Genomic DNA, 12500 nt, shown 5'->3' with positions numbered 1-12500 from the left:
CTGGAAACTGATTGGCTTTAATTTACAAGTGCCAACGCGTTCAGAATTTGATGTAAACTTAATAAAACAATGATTCCATTCGCGCTTGTTGGATATGAGACTGGTTATAGCCAAATCGAGGCTGCACGTCTCGTTGGTTATTTACCATCTCATATTCAATGCGCACTCATGGAATAATTGTTAGTGACCGGAAAAGATGTAGTTTACGCTTGAAGTTTGCCAACCATGAGTTTCTGAAACTTGGTTCAGCCGGTACTTTCCACTGAGTTAATCTATTTACATGTAAGAAAAGGGGGAATGATTTCCGTACAGGTCCCTACTTCATTATGCATGCAGAATAAATTAATTATTCATTCGCGCTATTGTTTTGTAGAACAATACGTATACCCAAGAGAACCGAATATATACATGGGTAATTTGTACTTACGGAATGAATAAAAACGGATCTCATTTTTCTCTTCCTCCCTCTCTCTCTTCTTTCCCTTCATCGCCCACACCGTTACTCGTTTTTGTCTCAGCTTTCCTCTTTCTATCCCTTCGTCTTGTTCTTATTTCCAGACCCCGCTCGCCTTTTTCTGCCATTTTATCCCATGATATGCCACTCGCAGCTTGCCTTGAACTCCGACCCACTGTAAAGCTCTGAAAATGATATTTATTTTGAATTCTGGCTGACTATTTACATAACAATGATACGTAATTATATACTCGTGCCGCGCAGAGCACCTACAATCGAACTTACACTTGTAGGTTACCGTTAAGAGATCCCTGTTTTACTACTCTTGAAAGAACCAATCCCTTTAATAATGCTAACCGTAACCCTAATTACGACTAAAGGCACTGTTTAGGCTTAAGGTTAGTCCCTGTGACACTTTTAGGTTTTCCAGTATTGCTGTGAACTGTGACCTGCTTTTCCTTCATGCCCCGTGCGTGCGGCACACTTATAAGTTCACTGCGTGGAAGAGTATACCACGCTTAAAGTCTGATTGGTGCATCTTTCATGGGAAACTTTCATGCACGAGTTCATTGCAATTAAAATCGTTTCATATATCCCTTTTTTTGAAGCAAACTTGTGTCTTCGTAATAATCAAGATGGCGGGCTACCGAAGTAAAAGGGTCACAGCAATGGAAGATTTGATCATTTGGAAATTGTCCCTACTTTATAGCCTTTCCAGAGTTGAGCATAGAGTGGTGCAAAGAAAACAATTTACTTTCGTCTTCCGTGTCCAAAACCTGTGTGAAAACGCAGTCAGTTGGCAAAGACAAAGTGCCGCATCGGGAGATGGATCTGTTTCGCGATGCTCAAGAAAAAACTGCAATGTATAGCCTTCAATCCGCCAGAACAGATATTAATTTTCTGACCGTAAACTTTCCTTGAAAAAAAAATTAGCCCTAGCTACCTGTGGCCGGAAAGTTTACAACTGCCTACAAGACAAGGGCTAACATCATCTCACCGCAGTTAACCATCGCCTAAACTTCGTCGACCCAGACAAACGAGCCCACAGCAGGGCATTGAAAAGACATGATGGGGAGTGAAACGAAGTATGCCTCGTAGGGGAACATCCATGGATCTCTACCAAAGCTATTTACTTGGAAGTATCATTGAGCATATTGCCGATCTCTACAAAGAGCGATAAATCGCAAAATCCTTCTAAATGCACCGTTCGTGATCCTAAATACAGGAAAGGAAGAAAATATACACTTTGCAGTGTCTCAGCGAATTTTTAAGCAGACAGGAAGAACAATCTCACGATAAAAAGAGCAGGTAGCCATTAAATTTCTTATGACAGTACTTTTATTTGGTTTGTTCGTTATGTTTGCGAATCTGAACCCTATTACAACGATTGCTTGAAACTCCACTTCTTGCGCTTATTCTAAAACTGAAAAATAGGTAAAATTGCAGGAAAAGTGCCGAAATTGCAGGAAAAACTGTTCGATTTTCCGTATTTCAGACAGAAGTTCGACCGACTTTTTTTAAGTCCATATAGACTTAGAAAAAAAACCTCTAAAAAGAAAGAACAAAGCGCCACAGTCCCAAAGGACGTCTATTGTTATCGCTATTGTTTTCTTGAAACAAAGGAGTGTATGCATAATGAAGTAGGGACCTGTGCGGAAATCTTGCCGAAAAGGGTTATGTTCCATTTAGATACGCCGCGGAGAACATGGGAACATTCAAACAAAAGAGCAAGACTAATAATACCCTATTCACACCAACAAGACATGTTTAATTAAACTGGGTTTAACAAAATAAAAATAAGTCACAGAAAAATGTAGGACTGGCTTTTCCATGAGATTCAGGTTTGTTTCAACACATGCTTTGACCTGTGCTAAATTCGTAGTCGACAAAAGTCAGTAAACATGATTTAAAAAGAAAACACTTTGAAACCGTGTTTAACTAAACATGTTTAAAACTTGTTTAAGGTTTGGTGTGAATGGGGCATGAAAGCCTTTTCGCGCGGTGTGTCTGTTTTTGTTGCGTCGTATATTTACACAGTTTAAGCACGCGCGTTTTTGAGACGCGAACGGCAATCGGAATTGAGCTGTTTTCCCTTTTAACTTGTCTTCACACAAACACATTTGCATTGCTAATTTAGCAACGAGATGCAGTTCGAAGCACTTTGCAATTCTTTTATTGGCAGCCGGCTAATTTGGGAAACTTGCTATTTGAAAACAAAATTGTGATCATTTTTTGTTAAGTCAAAAAAAGAGAAATATGGTTTTTCCCAATCAAAAAGCGCCTGTACGCTTGACTCCTCCCGAAAGACATTTTTTCTTCGGATACGAGTGTGTAAGCTGTTCTGTGTATAAACAAAATAATCTTGGAAGATTACAACTACCGTGTTGTTTTTTCTGCTTCTGTGCTGTTATTATCCCAGCGCTGAGAACATGACGCATAACGTTGATGTCGTAGGGAAGTGAATTTGCATGTCCTTCGTTTAACAAGACCGCCACACAGTCGTCAAATTCGTTTTCATGTGCTATCGTTAAAGCGCTTTGGCCTCGATTGTTTACTTTGTTAACATTCAGCCTGTTTCTTCGAAAGACTGTCGAGAGCGTTTCAACAATGTTTACATTCCCAGACATGCACGCTAACATTAAATTTGAATTGCCGTAGGCATCGATATTTTCCAATGCAAGATCGACCTTCGCACCGCTGAAGAACAACTTGACCATGTCTTCTCTTCCAAAAATGCACGCCCAAGAAAGAGCTGAGCGCCCCAAATTGTCAAGCAACTTGATTTTTGCCCCATAATTCAATAACATCTTTGCAGTTCTTCGTCGAAGGTTTTTGCTGTCAAGGAACATGGCTCTGATCAAAGCCGTTTGACCAGTGTCCAGATCTTTGCAATTTACATTAACACCTGCATCCAATAACAGGCGAACTTGCCGCAGTCGTCCCTGTGTAACTGCTTCTAAAAGTATCCTTGGTCTACCGAAAACTGCAGATTCTCTGCGTTCGTTGTTATACTTGTTCGATTGATGGTCAACAAATGCAACTCTCCTCCGAGGATCAGGAAAAAGTTGCCTTTGGTCACCAACCGTCAAATGTGACGGTAACATCTTTTCTCTTGAATACGAGCTCCTCTATAGGCTCTATTCTTATTAAACGCTCTAACAGTGAGACTTCACTCTACAAATGTCTCTTCACGTTTCAATTACTCGTTCAACTTTTGTTGATAAAACATTCCACTCATTTGAGAGACAGTTCTTTGTTATTACAAGAGAGGCCAATTGTTTTCCCTGATAGTTCTTTTCATTACATGACAGGTATAAATGTTAATTACTAACTCGGTCACGTCTCATGACAAAACCGCTTCGTTCAGAAACAAAGAATATTCTAGAGACAAGACTCTCCAAAGTTCAGTCTCCTCTATAGACAAACACAAATTAAAGTAGTCAATGCTGATATTACGAGTAGAAAGGATTTTGTAAGTCATAATTAACAATGTTCAAATTAAACAGGTTTACTGATTGAGGCATCGATCGCCCTTGATTAATTCTCCTCACTATTTATAGATTTTGTGATAATGAAGCTTGGGCGGTTTTCTGCTTATTTGATTCGGTTCAGTCACAGCATACGTGATAAGAACCTCAGAAAACTTACAAATGAATTAAAATTAATAATACAAAAGAACTAAAATAATCAAGCGAACAAATAAAACCTGATAACTAAAAAAAGAAAAAAATATGCCAGCCGTTTGTCTACATATGGGTGCTTGATCAAATAAATCATTTGACACAAATTGACCGTCTGCTACTATCAAGATAACAAAAACTCGTTGATAAAAATATTGTTGGAAATCACACCTAGTGTATTGTATTTGGAAAAGAAAGGAAAGGAAAGGAAGAGGTTCAGCTAGCTTTGTATTCCACCTTTCTTTGCATATAATGTAACCTGTGATGCATATAAATTAAAATTTCCGGGCCATGAACATCCATGAAGTCCACATAATCACAGGGCGTCAACGAATTCAAATTTGTAAAAGATCCTTTTACTTCTACAAAAATTGGGTATTTGTTCTGCGCGTGAAATAAAAAGGGGCCTTGCTGCTTTCAGGACATCAGTGCTGTTATATACGGAGGCGCCGAACGTTTTGAAACGTTGGGGCCGGGAGGGTGGGAGCCTCATTGCACACCAAGCCAACAGCATATTCCTGTTCGAAATTTCCCAAAATCAGTGTACTTAGCTTTAGAATGTAGTATGCTTCTTTTAGACGGCTTACAGAAACGTTCAAATAAGCAAAATTGTTGTTCTCTTTTTCTTTTCTCATGCAATTTTCCGCTGGGTTAAAAATCTTTTCGGCAAACTGAAAAAAAAAAAGCACCATACAAACTTAAGTGAAGCCTTCAATTTGGCTAGAAAAAACGAAACGGCTTTCGTTGTGACCTGAAGCCGTTGGGGCAAACCTTTACTTGTGATTGTTGACGAACAGAATTTTTCATGAAATAAGTGGAAAATCGTGGAACGACGGCCTTACTATGTCCTCTTAAGTTATACGGACTATTACGCGATACAACTAAATCCGAAATCATTCCGGGCATATTATCGCTGGCTATGTTATAGAATAGTTTGACAAGACTTTGTTTATAAGCATCATAAATCGAGTCCCATTGTGCAAGTTCCATAACTTGTACTGAATCACCTTAAAGTATAGGTCAAGAAGTGATTTTCTCTTAAGGAAAGAGCACTTTTTCAATGAGTTCAATTTCTTGGCAAAGTTGTTCTTTAATTCCTTAAGATGATTCGCCCAAGTAAGCTTTCTGTGGATAGTAATGCCCAGCAGTCTTGTAAGATAGACCCATGCAATGTTGACATTCCCAATGGTGATCAAAGGGAGTGGACCAGTGAAGGACCCCCGGTGGAACAACATCACTTCCGGCACATTTTCAAGAGTGCGGTGTTAATGAATTAGTCATACACTTAGGTAGTCATTTGTTTGCGGGGTGCAGGGATGGCGTAGTGGTGAGAGCACTCGCCTCCCACCAATGTGGCCCGGGTTCGATTCCCAGCCTCGGCGTCATATGAGGGTTGAGTTTGTTGGTTCTCTAGTTTTCTCCGGGTACTCCGGTTTCCCCTCTCCTCAAAAACCGACATTTGACTTGATTTACTTTCATTGTTCATTTCAGTTTACAGTGTCCCCAATTAGCGCTCCAGCGCTAGAACGACTAGACACTTAAATAAAGTTCCTTCCTTTCAGTGCGTTATTTAGTAGGTTAGTGCTTCATCAACGGTGGATTCAATACAGTAAACTGTAGTATCGTCCGCAGACAGGTAGAGATTGCCTGATGTCACAGCCTCTGGCATGTCATTGGTGTATAAACACGGGGCTAATACCGATCTTTGAGGGATGCCGCACGTCACATTTAGCTCCTCTGATTTAGTGGATTTCACAACCGTAACCTACGTCTGGTGGTGCAGATAATGTGTAAGCCAAGAGAGCAGGTTGCCCTCGATACCAAATTTGATTTTCAATTTAAATGGTCAACCCGCACATCAGTTTACAGCAGATATAGAGCTCCCCTTACCCATATAAACGGCAAACCAATCACCGCGTTCCTGGATAACAGTGTGTCCTCCTCTCTTAATTCCCAATGTTGAGGTTGAGGTGGACGTCTACCGAAAAGCCAGTCATACCAACAAATACCTGGCATTTGATCCGCATCACTCTGCGCAACACAAGAGGACTGTTGTCATTACATTAGCAGCGCGGACACCATCCTTTCCAACGGGACCCTAAAAAACAGAGGAGACATTCCGCGTCCAGGAAATCTTAAAGATGAATGTTTATCCGACTAGATTAAATGAAAATACTTTCAGTCCAACCAAAGCCACCAACCCGACTCTGCTGGGCTTGCTATAATACATTATTTGCAAAGGGTATTGGACAGGGTAAATGAACACTGCAACAGCTCAATACAAAGACTGCTTTTAAGACTAAATGCAAAACTTGATTCAGTTTGAAAAATCTACCGGAAGAGTGAATAACAAGTATCGTTTACAGGGCTGAGTGCAAGGACTTTGATTTTTTTATACGATGTTGGGGAGAGCAAATAATGCTGGGCTTCGAGAGCATTGGAACACGATCCGAGGCGTGCAGCGCCGTAAAGATTCGGCGATCCGACAGACGCTGAAAAACCGCGCACGACATCCACCCACGCCATAGCGAGATTCTTGAAAGGGGTGAAACTAGTTCAAGCAAAGGATTTTCCGGAGTCTTTAAACTCAACAAAATTGACAAGAACTCTGTCAACGAAAAAATGAGTTCCCACCTCGGTGAATGTCATCTACAATTAAACCGACCAAACAGCATCAAAGGCAGTTGCACCAATATTTTCATTGCGGCCTTCATAGCCTGCTGGTTCACCTCAATCACCGATTCGGTGTCATGACATGGTGGCCCGGACAAGCTGAGATTGCACTCGGCAACTTTCTCAGTGACATGCCCAATGAAATGGAGAATGCTAAGTATCGCATCGTGCACTTTGTGTCTGGGTATAAAAAGATTTACAGATATCGGACTTACAAAGGAAAATTTTTACTGCAAAGTGTGTGGCTTCACCCTCAACAATTGAATGGCTCCGACGGCAACTCAAGAACGACATTTTCAAGGAAAACGTGCTAGTAGAATTATCTGGTCGCCTCAGACAACTTTCACACAAATCAAACGCTACCAGCCGGTGTTGAGCAAAAGAACGGTGGATCCAAACACGTCCATGTCGTATCCAGTCGGCTACTTGATGGGTGATCCCGATCCCATCTCCCGTTTTCAACATCCTGAACATCTCCAACTAATACACCAGGTCACACAGCACACAGCTGAAGAAGGACGCGCTGATCTTGATCCATTCCTGTCACGTAATCCCAAATCCAACCTTCTGCTTGGCTGAGCCCTGAATAAGCGAAGTAACTTGACCCCTTGCCATTACTTAAAACCGATGGAGTGTATATTTTTAGCAGCATATAGGTTAAAACGTGGGGAGAATCCTGTCTAGGGCACAGCACTCGAATGGAAAATGAGAAGGCGTGAGCACGGGCAGTACATAGAGATAAGGAACCAATGGGGAAAAAGTAAATGACATCATCGAGAACCAATCAGAAACAAAAAAATTAGCACTGTTGGGGTGTTTGTTCTTTTCCCTCTAACGGCCAACTATAAGCGCTATCTTGTGATAAGTTGGATATGGGGTTGTCGTGAGGAATAGGATGAAGTTGATTACTGGCCAAGAAAGCATTCCTTCAATTTCAGCTGAACTCTTTGGGGAAGCTTTTGACTGCCTTTGTTATTTCTGGTTGACTTTTGCGAGATCTTACTTTCTGTCATACGAAAGCAACATTGAATACGTGACAACTGATTATGACTTTAAACTATACATTTTAATGGTAATTAATCACAAATTTACAGTCTTCACATTGAGATTTTCAGGTTTTAAATAACCACAAACTGCTTTAGAACTTTCAGATTTATTTTTGAAATTTTTCTGACTTAGCTTATCGGCTCTCAGATTAAAGTTGTCGAATGACGTCAAGAACTTTTACAATGAGTTGAAATTGTTTACAAATGTTTTCGCAAACGTTTCGGAGTCATGTTTCAACGGTTGTCTCTGCCGAATGACGTGAAATTTGAGATCACTCTAGGGACCATTAGAAATGTGAACATTAATTACATTGATGAAAAGTAAACGTGAATGTTAGGCAGTGATTTAACAGTCCATTTCTCAATAGGATTTGCTTTTTGATGCAGATTAAATTGAACTGTCTCGTGTTTTAGTCTTAACGCTTCCAAGTTGTTCTGGTCGCTTGAACATTGCCACTGAAGATTAACCTCGTTCTGTTGGAGCAAGCTGCAAATAAACAAGGGCGGCATTACTGTAACGATGATCAATCAAAAGTTCTTTGACAGGTTTGGGAATCTTCTATCTTTTCATTCTTTTATGAAATTGAAAAGATTTATAAACATTTTGTGGAGTGTGTTATGTGCAGAGTTTATTATATAGACACCAATGAAATACCAAGTGAACTTTCGCACGAAAACATGATATCTTCATAACATGATATTTTCACACTTGAAAAGATCGCTGTTGCTATGGTTACATAAGGAAATACGCCTTTCAATACCTTTCGTGAAATGATTTAGTATTTCATTGGTGTTCATATAATAAATAGAATATTAAATGGCCGCGCGGAGATAAGAATTTTCTCTTCGAGTCTTGAAAAATATTTCACGAGTGAGCGTAGCGAAGATACGGAGATACGAAATTTCTCTTCGAGTGTTGAATACCCCGCGCGGCCATATAATATCCTCTATATAGTTATTTTATTATGCGCAAGGATGGCAAGAATGCGTGTGTAGCTTGCTTTGGTGCTAATTGATAAATGGTTGCCACTGCGTGTACTGAAGACCTCGGGGACATATAAAATACTATTCAATCCTTTAGTCCTTTCTTTCCTATATTTAGTTTCGAACATTCCAGACTTGTCTTGGTCCGCACATTTTGTCCTAGTATGTTCCTTGCTGGTTTTAAGAGAGTCAAATGCGTTAGTAAAGGATACAAAGCCGGACGGATAACATTGGGAGAATTTTTTGTTGGCATTGTATTGCATTAGGAGTCATTTTTGCCTACACATATTGTCAAGGAGATTTAGCCGGTGCCGTCTACATATTCGAGGCTAAAAGCGCAGTTCAAATCGGCAAGTTTGTTGCGACAAAAGTTCTCATACTACGACACTATAGGCAACGTTTGTTGCAAATTGTCTCGTTTTCGAAGATCGAACATTTTCATTGGCTGCAAAACGTTGCGACACAATTGCAGGACAGATGTTACATTGTGCAATGACTGAAAAATTCGTTGCAACGTCGCGTGAAGCGTTGCGGAAAGTAGAACTCTATTCTACTTTCCGCAACGGTTTTTGCAACTTGTCTCGAAACAGTTTTGGCCGTTGCAATGTATGTTACACTGAGCAATGTTTTGTGCAACCAGTGTCTCGCCTTGGCGTTGCAAGACTCAAGTTGAACGAAAAATTGTACAGTGTAAACGCGCCTGAAAGAGTTTTGTAATATTTTAGGAATCTGTTGTATAGCATAACATTTGTGTAACCTAATAAGTGAATCAAACTTCAATTAATGAGCATGAATTGTAAGACACCTTAATTGTAACTTTGTTACCCTCAAAATAAATGATAGAAATATGCGGGAATCTTTAATGAGGTTGAGAAAACTTCGATCTCGAGATCGCGCGGTATAATGTCCCTGGCGGGTGTAACCCTCTCCACGTTTCATATAATTAGCAATTATTAAATGAGCCTGAGTAGGATATGAAGAATTCTGCAGGTCGAGGAGAGTGTTATCCACCAAGGCCGAAGGCCGAGGTGGATAACATCCTCCTCGACCTGCAGAATTCTTCATATTCTACGAAAGCCGAATTCAATAATTGCTTTATTATTCATTCAAAATATTTTCTTCTTTCAAACTTCTAAACCTACTCGCAGCCATTTTTCTGCTCAACAAAAATAACACAATCTTGTCCCCAGCTTTTTTCGGTCAACGGTTCAATAATTTGCAGCGGGCTGCACTTTTGACGTCATTTTGATGTCATCGGTTCAATAATCTGCAGCAGGCTGCACTTTTGACGTCATTGATTCAATATGACGAAGTTTCTTTCCAAATTTGGTGAACAGCAGCTGGTTATGGTGAATTATGCGACGGTGTGGTTTTAACCAATCAGAAACGGGGAAATATTTTGAATGAATATAATAACTGTTCTTATCGCACTCAAGTTCATTCACCTTTTATCTAAGTGCAATAACTATATTTGATTTTCTCTACAAATACAAGAATGGACGAGCAAATGCATGGGTACCACCGAAACGCTGAAGCCAGCGCTTGTCTCTAAAGAACTTTGAAACGTCTCTTCTGAACATTTGAGTTTTGTTGTGCTAGTTAAAGGTGTCAACTAATGATCGAATGGAAGAGCTCGAGAACGAGGGAACTCAGGGTGCTTGTTCGCCTTGCAAACGAAATCGGAGAGGTAAAAAAGAGGACAAACTAGTTATACCAGCTTACCATCCAAAAAATCAGACCTCCAAAAAAATCATGCTTTCGCTTGCAATTGTCTTTACTCTCGTAAAATTGTGTCGGTCATTGGAGCAGGCAGAAAACAGAAGAATTAATTGTTTCACAATGCGGTTTTACAAAACCTTTGTTTCCAAGTATGTAGTACTGAGAGACGATATAAAACGACGTCAACTAACGCAAAAGGAGAATTTTTAAGACGTTGAAAGGGAGGATTTCATGGAGATACTTACGTAGTTTCATGAGCCCAGCTGTATGGATGCCACTTAATAAAATTATGAAGTACTTCACTTCTTCATACCTCAAATTCTTGTCCAGGAAATCACATCTCTCATCTGCAATATCGACAGCAATTTCTTCCAGGAAGAGCTTTCTCTCCAGTGCTTCAACTTCGCTATCGAATGCAGCTGTTCTTTGATGGATATGTGCTGATTCAAACGGCAATTCTGGATAATAAACGTAGTGCTTTTGAAGCGTTCTATTGAAGACAAAAGCAAAAATGCTTCTTATTAATTCCTTTTTTTTCTTGCATTCGGCACTTATCATTAATTTCGGCTGAACTTTCTCCCATTTGAACCAAGAGCAACAATGTACCCTACATTTTCTTTTGTAGTTTAATAAGAATCCTATAATGTCCTAACGCGGATCTCTTTGGCAAACCCGATTTGTTTGCGTGCGCGTTATCTATTGAGTGATACTACTTACGATTGGTTGAGAACTGGATGTTTTGGATTAATTTGAAAGGTTTCTACTAAAACGATTAGACTAGCCGTTCTCATTTCCAATGCGTCAGATAGTAGTTACCTGAACATTACTGCAAAGCCTCTCATTAGTTATCTCAGTTTCCGTCCCACTTCCAGTTGCCATCCGTTGTTCAAACACATGCATCAAGTTATTAGTTGCTGTATTGGCTCACAGAAAACTCGTACTCGCAAATTAAATGGAGATCTAGTTTCTAAAAAGAAACCTAACGGATGACATGAGTTTAAGCCTTCTGCGTTAAATTCACCACTAGGGACCAAAGGCGCCTGATATTTGACATTTCCTTAACAGAGCGAGTCTACCCCGCCTTGAGGATCACCCCACTTTGCACAAACTGACAAGCAATAAACTTACTTGTGCAGAATCTGTTGTTGTTCTTGCAGATGAGCTATGCATGTGTTTGCTGCATTCAATTCCTCTTTTAGCCGTCTGTCATTGAAATAGGAAAAATACTCATGTGTATACTAATCTTTACTCGAAAGTATCGTTTACTTTGAACTAAGACTATCTCTTCAGCGATTGGGCAATGCTGCCACAAGAGTGCAACAAAACTGTAACAGGTATAAGTTAATTAAAAGGCCACTTAGAATCTGATGCCAAAGAAAAACCGCAAGAAAGAAACACACTTGGAAACTGGCCTATTAAGATCTGGTTATAAAACTAATTGCAAAACACGACATGCGCGCGTGCTCATACCAAGAAAATTAACAGAGCCTGAGAAGTAACTTACAAAGTTCTGCAATTGAAAGTATTTTTGCCATGGAATGGTTGAATATAATTGGTCAATTTATTGAAACAGTAAGATACGAGGCAGACATAAACAAAAGCCCACAGAAGTTTTAAAATCAAGAAGTTAGTGATACCGTACGCAAATGTTTGATTTCCGATTTTGCGTTTTAAAACCAATAAAAGAAAGATTTTCTTTACATTAAAAAAGCACTTACCTGCGGCGGTTGGCTTTTTGTTGTTTGTTGAACTTAAAACCGCTGCAAATTTGACCCATGTTGAACGTTACACTTGTTTCTTAGTCTGATTAATCAGGAGCTTTCAAAAACACGTCTAACCTGGTTCAAAAGTATTTTTCGACTGCAACATTCTGCATTGTGACATAACAATGGGGAGAAAGTGCACGCGCTATTGTCATCCAATCAGAGATCACTTTTGATGAAG

At 39.8% G+C, this 12500-nt stretch overlaps 1 protein-coding gene across 1 annotated transcript; it reads right to left on the bottom strand.

Annotated features, from left to right (window-relative positions):
* Positions 1-1151: 1151 nt before the first annotated feature.
* LOC137969803 (ankyrin repeat domain-containing protein 63-like) lies at positions 1152-3699 on the bottom strand. The gene has a single exon (XM_068816179.1). It carries the CDS (start codon positions 3556-3558, stop codon positions 2725-2727), a length of 834 nt encoding a protein of 277 aa, XP_068672280.1. The 5' UTR covers positions 3559-3699; the 3' UTR covers positions 1152-2724.
* Positions 3700-12500: the final 8801 nt, after the last annotated feature.

This window comes from Montipora foliosa, chromosome 9, assembly GCF_036669935.1.
Source record: "Montipora foliosa isolate CH-2021 chromosome 9, ASM3666993v2, whole genome shotgun sequence".
In the NCBI taxonomy this organism is placed as follows: Eukaryota; Metazoa; Cnidaria; class Anthozoa; order Scleractinia; family Acroporidae; genus Montipora; species Montipora foliosa.
This window is presented reverse-complemented; position numbering and strand designations above follow the sequence as displayed.